This window comes from Bubalus bubalis, chromosome 12, assembly GCF_019923935.1.
Source record: "Bubalus bubalis isolate 160015118507 breed Murrah chromosome 12, NDDB_SH_1, whole genome shotgun sequence".
NCBI classification, from domain to species: domain Eukaryota; kingdom Metazoa; phylum Chordata; class Mammalia; order Artiodactyla; family Bovidae; genus Bubalus; species Bubalus bubalis.
Window position 1 is genome coordinate 93,377,033 of NC_059168.1, and position 13,415 is coordinate 93,390,447.

Consider the following 13,415-nt stretch of genomic DNA (forward strand, 5'->3'; position numbering starts at 1 on the left):
CAATGGGATACATGTGTCTTTTTCAATTTTGGTTTCCTCAGGGTATATGCCTAGAAGTGGGATTGCTAGGTTATATGGTGGTTTTATTCCTAGTTTTTCCCTAATTTTTAATTATTTATCTCTTAACTTTGTAATTTTTTATGCAAGAAAGTTTTTATTTTATTATCAAATGAAGACATCTTCTTTGGAACCTGTTTTGCTAGAGCTATAATTTTAAATCCTTTCTTTTACAGAATTCATGCAAATATTCAACTTTTTTCATTTTTGTATAAAATACAGTATTTTTTAATATAACCATATATTAGTTTACAATGAAATCATATCATTAAAATTGTTCCCTCTAATACAAAATGGCATTCCCTCTGATATTACAATAAAGAGGATATTGTGAAAATGTTATAGGAATAAATTTTAATTTAGATTAAATAGACAATTTTCTTAAAAAATAACTCATCAAAAAAATTGTTTAAAAAAAAATTGTGTGAGAGATAGAAAACCTGAATAGACCTATGACCATTAAGGAAATTGAAGCAGGAGCCAAAAACTTTTCTTCAATGACATTTGAGGCTCAGATATCTGCTATAGTCAGTCTTAGAAACAATTCAAGAAAGAAGTAATTTCTAGCTTACAAAACACTTTCAGAGAATAGAAAATAAGGGGACACTCACTAATTTCCTTAGGAGATTAGCACAACCTTGATACCAAAAGCTAACAAGAACACTGCAAAATGTACAGTAACACACTGATCTCCTTCATGAATTAAATGCACCAATTCCAAGTAAAGTATTAGTAAGATAATTACAATAATGCAGAAGAAAATATGATGTTATCATTTCCAAGGTGAGTTTTTCCAGGAATGAAAAATTGATTTAACATTTAAAAATCAATCAAAGTATTTTACAAAACCAAGGACAAAAATCATATGAGTCAAGAATAACATCTTAATGGATGCAAGGAAAAAGTTTATATAATACAGTTTATGCTCATTAAAGGGGTTTCCCTGGTGGCTCAGAAGGTAAAGTGTCTGCCTGCAATGCAGGAGACCTGGGTTCAATCCCTGGGTCAGGAAGATCCCCTGGAGAAGGAAATGACAACCCACTCCAATACTCTTGACTGGATAATCCCATGGACAGAGAAGCCCAGTAGACTACAGTTCATGGGATCACAAAGATCAGACAAGACTGAGTGACTTCACTTTCTTTCTTTCTTTCTTTCTTTCTTTGCTCATCAAAAACATCTATTAGCAAATGGGGACTTCCCAGGTGGTGCTACTGGTAAAGAACCTGCCTGCCAGTGCAGGAGACATAAGAGACTCAGTTCGATTCCTGGGTTGGGAAGATCCCTGGAAGATGGCATGGCAACCCACTCCAGTAAGTCCCATGAACAGAGGAGCCTGGGGGGTACCATTAATGGAGCCACAAGAGTTGCACACAACTGAAGTGACTTAGCATTCAGGCACACATTAGCAAATGCACATAGAAGAAAATTTTCTTTATCTGAAAAAAAAGTTATCCTTTCAAACATACAGCATATATAATGTGTAACAATTATACATTTTATTCCTTCCTGTCCAAATGTGGAACAAGACAAAATACCAGCTCTCACCACAACTACCCCACATTGTACTTGAGGTCACACCCAGTGCAGGAGGATAAGAAAATAAAGAAAAGATATAAATTTTCCAAGGGAAGAAACAAAACTGCATTTTATTCACAGCTGACAGTTTCACACTAGTGCAATTCAAAGGAGTCTATACAGCAGCCATTCAAATTGTTAACCAAGTGTTGATGCAAAAACAAGTGAAAAATAGGCCCCTCAGCTCTCACATCACAACATACACAAAAATCAATTCCAGATCATCTAAAGCACAGTGAAAAGCAAAATTAAATAATTTTTAGAAAATGTATAAAAATTATAAAGTTTTTTTAGGCTGAAACACACCTTCCTGAGCTAAGGGAGGAATGAAGTTCATAAACCAGACACACATAAACCATTAAGAAGAAAGGAAAACACTGATGAATTCAATATATTAAAATTTGAAATATTTACTTGGCAAACAAGACTGTAACGAGGACTTCCCTGGTGGTACAGTGGTTAAAACCACCTGTTAATGTAGGGGACACGGGTTCAATTTCTGGTCTGGGAAGATTCCACATGTCTTAGAGCAACTAAGCCTGTGCCTCACAACTACAAAGTTCGAGTGCTGCAACTACTGAAGCCTACTCACCTAGAGCCTGTGCTCAGCAACAGGAGAAGCCACTGCGATGAGAAGCCCGCGCACTGCAATGAACAGTAGCACCCACTCTACCCCGCTCGCCGCAACTAGAGAAAGCCCATGCACAGCAAGAAGACTGTGAGCAGCCAAAACCAAATAAACAAATAATGTTTAAAAAAATAGGAGTGAAAAGACGAACTGTAAAGACAGAAAAAATATCTGTAATACATATACAATGCACAAAGAACTACTATGTAGAATATTTAAATAGTTCCGCAAATGAATTAGAATAAAACAGACAACTACAAGGAAAAATGAACAAAAATTAGACATGCTATTTGAAAATGAGGAAATAAAAAATCCTAGTATTTTAAAGGTGATCAATCTTATTATTAATCACTGAAGTATAAAATATAAAAGACCATAAGGAGATATCCCCCAACACACACATAATAAAAAACGGCTGACATCCTTCCTATGTAGCACTAGTAGTAAAGAACCCACGTGCCAATGCAGGAGACACAGGAGACTCGGGTTCGACCCCTGGATGTGGAAGACCCCCAAGGAGAGCATGGCTACCCATGCCAGTATTCTTGCCAGGAGAATCCCATGGACAGAGGAGCCTGGTGGGCTACAGTCCATGAGGCAACTTAGCATGCACGCACGACATCCACCTAGTGCTATCAAGAATGAGCTGCCGTCACACCCTCACCTATTGCTGGTCAATGCACAACATGATACATCTCTGGAAATCAATTTGATATTGCATACTAGTAGATGTAGATATCCTAAAACCAAGAAATTCCACTTGTAGGTGTATATGAAAGAGCAAGAAATTCATGTGTATACCAAGAAACATATACAGGAACGATCACCTCAATATTATTCAAAATAATCAAAAAAACAATTATTCTTTATGAATAGCTTGCATGATGAGTGTGTGGTATAATCATACAATGCAGCAACTCACAGCAAAGGAAATGAACAAAGAATCATTACCTAGAGCTGTCTAGGTCATCTCACAAACTGAACAACTGAACAAAAGAGCCAGAAAAGAGAATACATAATGCATGAGGACATTTATATAAAGTTCAAAAGCAGGCAAAACTAGAATAAAACGTTGGAAAGTTGGTTGGGATCGTTTTACTTCAAGAAGGAGGGAAGAGAAATGGTGAACAGGATACACAAAAGGAGTTTCAACATGCTGGCAACATTCTACTTCTTAATTTGGGAAGTGATATGTGGGTAATTGGTTTCTAATAATTTAGGGGGCAGTATGCTAGTCAAGTCAAGGCTATGGTTTTTCCTGTGGTCATATATGGATGTGAGAGTTGGACTGTGAAGAAGGCTGAATGCCGAAGAATTGATGCTTTTGAACTGTGGTGGTGGAGAAGACTCTTGAGAGTCCCTTGGACTACAAGGAGATCCAACCAGTCCATTCTGAAGGAGATTGGCCCTGGGATTTCTTTGGAAGAAATGATGCTAAAGCTGAAACTCCAGTACTTTGGCCATCTCATGCGAAGAGTTGACTCACTGGAAAAGACTCTGATGCTGGGAGGCATTGGGGGCAGGAGGAGAAGGGGATGACAGAGGATGAGATGGCTGGATGGCATCACTGACTCAATGGACGTGAGTCTGAGTGAACTCCGGGAGATGGTGATGGACAGGGAGGCCTAGCGTGCTGCGATTCATGGGGTCACAAAGAGTCGGACACGACTGAGCAACTGAACTGAACTGATGCTAAAAGAAGGACTGATTGGAAGGACTGATGCTGAAGCTGATTGTCCAATACTTTGGTCACCTGATACAAACAGCCAACTCATTGGAAAAGATCCTGACACTGGGAAAAATGAAGTCACTCAGTTATGTCTGACTCTTTGTGACCCCATGGACTATAGCCTACCAGGCTTCTCCATCCATGGGATTTTCCAAGCAAGAATACTGGAGTGGGTTGCCATTTCCTTCTTCAGGGAATCTTCCTGACCCAGGGATCAAACCTGGGTCTCCTGCATTGCAGGCAGACGCTTTACCATCTGAGCCACCAGGGAAGATGCTGGGAAAGACGGAAGGCAAAAAGGAGAAGAGGGTGGCAAAGCATGTGTGTGTGCTTAGTCGCTCTGCTGCTGCTGCTGCTAAGTCGTTTCAGTCGTGTCCGACTCTGTGCGACCCCATAGACGGCAGCCCACCAGGCTCCCCCGTCCCTGGGATTCTCCAGGCAAGAACACTGGAGTGGGTTGCCATTTCCTTCTCCAATGCAGAAAAGTGAAAAGTGAAAGTGAAGTCGCTCAGTCGTGTCCGACTCTTATCGACCCCATGGACTGCAGCCTTCCAGGCTCCTCCGTCCATGGGATTTTCCAGGCGAGAGTACTGGAAGGGGTGCCATTGCCTTCTCCAGCTTAGTCGCTCAGCTGTGTCCAATTCTTTGTGACCCCATGGCAGACGAGACGGTTGGATAACATTACCAATTAAATGGACACAGACTTGGGCGAACTCAGGGAGATAGATGGACAGGGAGGCCTGGCGTGCTGCAGTCCGTGGGGTCACAAAGAGTCAGACATGACTTAGCGACTGAACAACAACAACAAAATGCTAGGAGAAATAAGTCAGACAGAGAGAGACAATACTGTATGATATCAAAAAAATACAACAAACTAGTGGATAAAACCAAAAAAGAAGCAGAACCACAGATAGAACAAACTAGCGGGTACCACTGGGGAAGTGAGAGAGGAGCATATAGAGGAGGGGGAATGAGAGGTACAAGTTATTGGGTGTAAGAGAGCCTGAAGCCTGCTTTGTATGACACTGAGAATATAGCCAATACTTTGCAAAAACTGTACATGGAAAGTAACCTTGAAAATTATATTAAAATTTTTAATTAAAAATAAATTTTAAAAACTCTAACTTGAAGAAATAAAGGATTGATCCATATTTTATTTAAGCTGAGTGATGGGAGAACAGGCATTGATTTGATTAAAATTCCTAACAGAATATACATGCTTCATATATTCTTTAATGTAGAAGATACATTTAAACAAAAAGTAAACATATCTATAAGTTAATTTATTTATGCTTATAAATAATTATTAGGCACACTGTGCCCAATAGAGAATCTAGATATTAATCATATCTCTGTTCTCTGAGATCTTTAAATAAGAATGTGTCCTCTTCTACATGACTTCTAAACGCAAATATTGTGACCTCTGGGCTATTCTATCTTTATTTTTTACTTATTTTCTGGGACATACTGTATTTCACCCATGTGGACAGAACTCTAACTAGAAAACGCTGACTCCAAAACAGAGATGGACCATTTCAGGGTTAAGTGGGGAGGAGGGATCCACACAGCATCTCACCCCAGGGAGAAACTAGAGGTGCTGCCATGGAGCCCATCCATCTGAATGGAGTTATTAACGAGGCTGATGGAACACAGGGGCCACCATCCAGAGGGGACTGCTGGCTGGCTGGACAGTTGCCCCATCGTGTCTCTAACTAGGAGGTCTGGGAACAAGTCCCAGGAGACACTGCTTGTGAAAAGGCAACAGCTCCTCCTGGCTTCTGTGCCAGAGAATCACTAATGACCTGAATTTTCAATCAGTGCACAGGGAAGGGCTTTGTGCTTCTAGCCTTGTCATTTGGGGAGACAACAGGGAAGTGAACACAACCTCCTTCATGGAAGCATCACAGGCAGAGGCTGGTCAGCACTGCAGCTGAGAACTATGGCTTAGAGATGGGAAGAGAGAGTCTACCTAAAGGGCATGTACATGCACATATACACACACACACATGACCCTGAGAGCCTCTCCCTTTTCATTTTTGCCTTTTTTTCTTTACTACATCCCTATCTGCCAATCATTTTCTGGATCTTTGATGACCATGAGGGGCACCCAGTTCTGGGGTTCATCACATCCCTGAAGGTGCAGACTAAAGGCACTGTGGAGAATAGGTCTCAGAACATCCTTCCCCCACCCCCATCAGTGAGAGGCACACAGCACCTGTGCAAGAACAAAGCATAATTCACCCTGGTCCAGTGGAACAGCCTGGTTCCCAGAGTCACTCTCAGCCACTGCTCAAGTCAGTACCAATAACTCACTCTCTATGTCCAACTCGGTCTCAGGCTTCTTTTTATTAAAGGTGAGCAAACTAAATAGGATAGAACTGTTTATTCTCATTATGAAATTAATAATTAGAATAATAATTAATAATTAGATCATATTCTTATGATTATTTGACCCAGTTTTTACTTGGTTTCCAGATGCCAAAAGAAAAGGAAACCAGTTTCCACTTGTTTTCCAGATGCCATTGACAGTTCTGAGAAGAGTCAGGAAGGTGCTGCTATGCTAATGATATTGGTGATAATAATGATGACTTTTTATATTGACACCTCACAACCTACAAGCCCAAGATGCAGGCAGCAACCAGAACTCAGCAATGACCATGCACCCTCATTTTATTAAACACAGCAAAAACAGGAACAGATCATATTTATTGAGCATTTATCGTGTGTCAGCCTTGATCTAAATATATATAACTATCTCCTATCATTATTCTGTTTAAGCCAATGAAGAAACTGAAGCTGGAAAAGTTCGTGACTTTCTCAAGTCTCGTCAAGAGTAAAGACAGGGAAAATTCTGTCAGACTCCAGAGGTATGTTTTTATTCATGACCCTAAATAAGCACGACATTTTATTTAGGGTCACAGAGCACCTGCTGCCATTTGACCGTGGCATGCTTCCTCCATGCCAGCACAACTCATTCGAATTTCACATCTTGATTGCACATCTTGAATCCTGAAGAAACTGCAATTAATCCCATCATTTGGCTTCTTCAACAATCCTATCCGTAGGGTTGTTATCAATAACATATATAAAGTCAGCAAAGCTCAATGGTAATAAAAATTTCCCCAAAATTAAAGGCATGTGAGGAGCAGAGAGGTAGAGCATGTTCCCCAGCACTTCTTAACCACATCCTGTGTCTCAGGTTCACATTTCATCACCTGCTACTAATGATGACAGTAACATCACCACCCTTAGGAGCAGCCTGCTCTGCACATGTTATCTCAGTAATCATTGCAATGAACTTATGAGGTATTTACACATGGTGCAAAACAGGAAATAGAGATCCAGTGTTACATAATTAACTGGAGTTGATTACGTAAAGTCACACTGAGTAAAAGAAATAGTGAAAGCCTATCTTTATTTAAATAAGATTCTGCTAAAATATCTCTGCTTTATAAAAAAAATTAGAAACCAAATCACCACCTCTGACTTTCTAGAAGATAGCTAAAATGCAGAGTTCACCCCTAACAAGTCTCCCAATCACTGTCCTTAGTTCTCACCTCTGTACATGTTTACATGGCCACCAGCAAGAGACACCTATACATCTCTGTGACCTTTGAAAAAAAAAGCAGAAAATATACAAAAGGTTTTGAATGATCTAAGATTTTGGAGTCTACAGATATTTAAGCAATATTTTCCTTGCATTTTTCTACATTAAATGGGAGTTGCAAACCAAACCAGCATCTCTGACTTCCTGCTCCTGGGCTTCTCTCAGCACCCAGAGCAGCAGCCCCTCCTGTTCGGGCTCTTCCTGGCCGTGTACCTGGTCACCATGCTGGGGAACCTGCTCATCATCCTGGCCATCAGCTCTGACCCCCGCCTCCACACCCCCATGTACTTCTTCCTGGCCAACCTGTCCTTCACCGACACCTGCTTCTCCTGCACCATCGTCCCCAAGGTGCTGCTCAACATCCACACACAGCACTACACCATCTCCCACACTGGGTGCCTCGTGCAGATGTTCTTCTTCATGGAATTGACTCTGCTGGATGACTTCCTGCTGGCTGTGATGGCCTATGACCGCTACGTGGCCATCTGCCTTCCTCTCCACTACACCACCATCATGGGGCCCCAGCGCTGCCTGCTGCTGGTCGCTGCATCCTGGCTCAGCTCCCACCTCCTGGCCTTCTCCCTCTGTCTCCTCATGTCTCAGTTCTCCTTCTGTGCCTCCCATGCCATCCCACACTTCTTCTGTGATGTACCCCCACTCCTCAAACTTGCCTGCTCAGACACTCACATCTTTCAGGTCACCATGTTAACTGAAGCTGTTCTTTCGGGTCTGATTCCTCTCACCTGTGTCTTAGTGTCATATGCCCACATCGTTTACACTGTCCTCAGGATCCCATCTCCTGGGGGGAAGCACAAAGTCTTCTTTACCTGTGGCTCTCATCTAACAGTGGCCACTCTCTTCTATGGGACACTCTTTCTGTTGTATTTCCAGCCCTCATCCTCCTACTCAGCAGACACTGGGATGGCAGCATCTGTGGTGTACACGATGGTCACCCCCATGCGGAACCCCTTTATCTACAGCCTGAGGAACAGACACATGAAGGGAGCTTTGTGGAGATTCTTCAGCTGGGGAAAATATTCTACTCAGTAAAAAGCCCTGTCCCAGATTAGAAGCTCAGGCTCTGTGACGTGTTTTATTCCCGGAGCCTTCATTTGAAAAAGATTGACAAAATCAGATTCAAGGCAGGATGGTGCTCAGCATCACAAGCAGATTTTAAAGATGGAGAATGCCTGACTTGGTGGGACTGGAATACCATCAACTAACCAAGGACAGAGCTAAAGCCTGCAAGAGAAGTAACCAGCAATCCCTGCAAGGTGACTTGATTCCTGGATATAGGTGACCAAGCAGATTCAAACCACAGATTCAAATTATCAAAAGATGACATCAGACAGAATACAGGTTCTTGGAGGAAGCTAACCTGTCCGTTCAACTACAAGAAATGTTAACAATATCTAGAAGGGTCAAGTTTCTGAGTTTCAGGGATCGTTTCCAAACCCATCTTTGGAAACAACTCATAGGGATTCAGCTACACAGGCAGAAAGCTGAACCAAAAGACATACTATTTGCTGGGAATAAGCAAACGAAACTAATTCTAGAAGAAACCTGGCACTGGTAGGTGGGGGCTAGTCCAAAATCATACACCTGGGATTAGAACTAGGCCTGTGACCATGAGTTATTATGAATTATTGGAGTAGATTCATGACTTTTTTACTTTTTAAGCTGTGGCTTAGTTCATTTTTCTGTAAAAAAAAAAAAAAAAAACTCAGCAAATTTGTAAAACATACAAATAGGAAAAAGAAGAAAAAGAAATACTCACTATTCATACATTTAAAGACAACCACTGATAATATTTCACATCATTTCCCTCCTGTCTCCTAAAATAGCTTTTTGTTTTTTACTGTGTTGAGAAAGTACTGGACATACAATTATGTAGCTTTTTTGCCTAACTTCATAACATAAGTTGTCTCCACATTAATGCCTCCTGAACATTTTGCTCTCTGAGATGACAAAAGAAAGGATAATGTTTCCCCATTGCTGGATGATTAGGAGATTTCTATGTGTTCACTATTACAAATAACAGTGCAACGAAAGTCTCTGAAAAGACATGATTCTTATATTCATAGTCTGTAATTTTAATATTTTCAAAAGTAGAACATCAAAGGGTAACATTTTGGGGGCTCTTTTATCCATGCTGCCAAAATGTCAAATAAGAATATTCTTTTGTCTGTATCCACTCCATATGTTGATGTTCACATTTTCCCCTAAATGTAACAAATATGGTAGTGAAATGGTATCTTCTTACCCTGGTTTTAATTTCTTTGTTTATTAATAAGGGGACTATTTTCCAGCATCCATTAACCAATTTTTAAAATTCTCTTATTAATTGTTTATTCATGTCATCTACCTATTACCTTCTGGGATTTTTTTATTGACTTGTATGGGCCTGTTTATATTAAAGATATTACATCCCTGTCTTCATCACCTTGTTCCTAGTTCATTCTTTATCTCTTAACTTTGTGATTTTTTTTTTTTTTTGGCCATTCTGCATAGCATGTGGGATCTTAGTCTTGTGACTAGGGATAAATCCTGTGCCACGTGCATTGGAAGCACGTAGTCTTAAACACTGGACCACCAGGGAAGTCTGTTAACTTGGTGATTCTTTTAAATGTAAGGAAGTTTTTATTTTATTATGAAATCAAGAAATATTATTTGTAACTCCCATTACTACAGTTAAATTTGAAATCCTACCTTCTGCAGAATTCATGCAAATATTCAACTTTTTTCACTTTCTTGTGTAATACAGTATTTTTTGTATAAACATACATTAGTTTAGGATGAAATCATATTGTTAAAGTGGGAATAACACACATGAGTTTGAGTTTGAGTTTGAGTAAACTCTGGAAGTTGGTGATGGACAAGGAGGCCTGGAGTGCTGCAGTCCATGGGGTCATAGAGAGTCGGACACAACTTAGGGACTGAACTGAACTGAACACACAATTATACTGCTGATGTTAAAGAAAAATATCATAAATAACTCATCAAAAAAATCTAGTAAGAAAGATACAACCTCAATAGACCTATAACAATTGAGGAAATTGAATCAGTAGCCAAAAACTTCCTCAAAGAAAATTTCAAGCCCAGGTGGTTGCAATAATTTGATAAACACTTCAAGAATTCTACTTTGCAAAACTCTTTCAGAAAATAAAAATAAAGGAACATTCACCTATTCCCTTTTAGACATTAGCACAACTTTGATACCTAAAGCTAATGAGAATATTGCAAAAAACAGAAGTACAATAAGCTGAAGAAAATATGTTATCATTACCAAGTTGAGTTTTCCCAGAATGCAAAATTGGTTTAACATTCAAAAGTCAACCAAAGTAAGTTACTATTTTATAAAACAAAGGACAAAAATCATATGATTCAAGAAAGCAATACTTTTGAGGTGCAAGAAAAATTTGGATATAATCCAACATACACTTATTAAAAAGGCGGGTTAGCAAATGGACATAGAAGCAAATTTTCTTAATATGAAAAGAGTTCTTTTTTCAAACATATAGCATACAATGTGTCATAATCATACATTAAATCCTTTCTGTCCACATGAGGAACAAGACAAAATACCAACTCTCACTACAACTATCCCATATTGTATTTGAAACATCCAGTGCAATGGAATAAGAAAAACAAATAAAAGATACATATTTTCTAATGAAAGAAACAAAATTGAATTTTATTTACACCTGATAGTTTTGATAATATTGACATTCAAAGGAGTTTAACATTCAAATTATTAATTAGGTGTCTTGAGGCAAAAACAAGTAAAACATAGACACTTTACTACTCAGTTCACAAAATACACAAAAATCTATTTCAGAGTGACTAAAGCAGTAACTGTTAAAAGCAAAATTCTAAGGATTTTATTTATTTATTTTATCACTTGGTATTATCTTTAATTACAAAGACTTTTCCAATCACATCACATAGAGATCATTTTATCCACTGCTCTGTTTGGCTGCCAATCTCTTATCTCCTCAGCAATGGTAAGGCAAATACCCTTTCCACGGGGAAGAGAGATCCATGGTTTGTTGCCTTTGCCAATAACGAAAATGTTTGAGAGCCGTGTGGCAAAGCTGTTGCCGTTCACATCTTTCACATGAACTACATCAAAAGAACCTGGATGTCTCTCCCGGTTTGTAATCACACCAATTCTTCCCAGGTTAGCACCTCCAGTCACCATGCACAGGTTACCAGTGTCAAATTTGATGAAATCAGTAATCTTGCCAGTCTCCAAGTCAATCTGAATGGTATCATTCACCTTGATGAGGGGATCAGGGTAACGGATGGTAAAGCATCATGGGTTACCAGATGAGGGATTCCTTTTGTCCCCACAAATATCTTTCTTACTTTGCACAATTTATACTTGGCCTCCTCAGGTGTAATACGATGAACAGCAAAGCGACCCTTGGTGTCATAGATCAAACGAAAATTCTCTCCAGTCTTATCAATGCTGACGACATCCATAAAACCAGCAGGGTAGGTTATATCTGTGTGGACTTTGCAATCGATGTTAATGAAACGCTGCATGCAAATCTTCTTTACTTCATCTCCAGTTAGGGCATACTTAAGTCTATTCCTTAGGAAAATGATTAGGGGGAGACATTCCCTTAGCTTGTGGGGGCCGGTAGATGGACGAGGGGCAAACACACCAGTCAGTTTCTCCAGCATCCAATGTTTTGGAGCTGCTACACATTTCAGGTGCTTCTTGGGACCCCGAGCCATGGCTGCGCTAGGCACGAAAAGAGCAATTCTAAGGATTTTAGAAGGAAATGCTGAAATATACTTTCCTGAACTAAGGGAACAATGGACAGCGTAAACCAGATACTAGTAAAGCATTAAGAAAAAAGGAAAAAACTGATGAATTCAATAAATTAAAATTTAAAATATTTACTTGGCAAACAGACTGTAACAAGAGTGAAAAGACAAACCATAAAGACAGAGAAAATATTTGTAATACATATAATGCACAAAGGAATGGTATCTAGAATATTTAAATAGTTCTAGACTGTGTGGATCACAATAAACTGTGGAAAATTCGGAAAGAGATGGGAATACCACATCACCTGACCTGCCTCTTGAAAAACCTATATGCAGGTCAGGAAGGAAGTTAGAACTGGACATGGAACAACAGACTGGTTCCAAATAGGAAAAGGAATACGTCAAGGCTGTATATTGTCACCCTGCTTGTTTAATTTATATGCAGAGTACATCATGAGAAATGCTGGGCTGGAAGAAGAATAAGCTGGAATCAAGACTGCCAGGAGAAATATCAATAACCTCAGATATGCAGATGACACCACCCTTATGGCAGAAAGTGAAGAGGAACTAAAAAGCCTCTTGATGAGAGTGAAAGAGGAGAGTGAAAAAGTTGGCTTAAAGGTCAACATTCAGAAAATGAAGATCATGGCATCTAGTCCCATCACTTCATGGGAAATAGATGGGGAAACAGTGGAAACAGTGTCAGACTTTATTTTGGGGGGGATCCAAAATCACTGCAGATGGTGATTGCAGCCATGAAGTTAAAAGACGCTTACTCCTTGGAAGGAAAGTTATGACCAACCTAGACAGCATATTAAAGAGCAGAGACATTACTTTGCCAACAAAGGTCCGTCCAGTCAAGGCTATGGTTTTTCCAGTAGTTATGTATGGATGTGAGAGTTGGACTGTGAAGAAAGCTAGCTCCGAAGAATTGATGCTTTTGAACTGTGGTGTTGGAGAAGACTCTTGAGAGTCCCTTGGACTGCAAGGAGATCCAACCAGTCCATCCTAAAGGAGATCAGTCTTGGGTGTTCATT

At 39.8% G+C, this 13,415-nt stretch overlaps 1 protein-coding gene and 1 pseudogene across 1 annotated transcript; one reads left to right on the top strand and one right to left on the bottom strand.

Moving 5' to 3' along the window:
* Positions 1–7,707: 7,707 nt before the first annotated feature.
* LOC123328758 (putative olfactory receptor 1F2) lies at positions 7,708–8,649 on the top strand. Its single transcript, XM_044926712.2, has one exon. It carries the CDS (start codon positions 7,708–7,710, stop codon positions 8,647–8,649), a length of 942 nt encoding a protein of 313 aa, XP_044782647.2.
* A 2,842-nt stretch (positions 8,650–11,491) lies between these two features.
* LOC123328637 lies at positions 11,492–12,346 on the bottom strand (annotated as a pseudogene).
* Between the last annotated feature and the right edge of the window lie 1,069 nt (positions 12,347–13,415).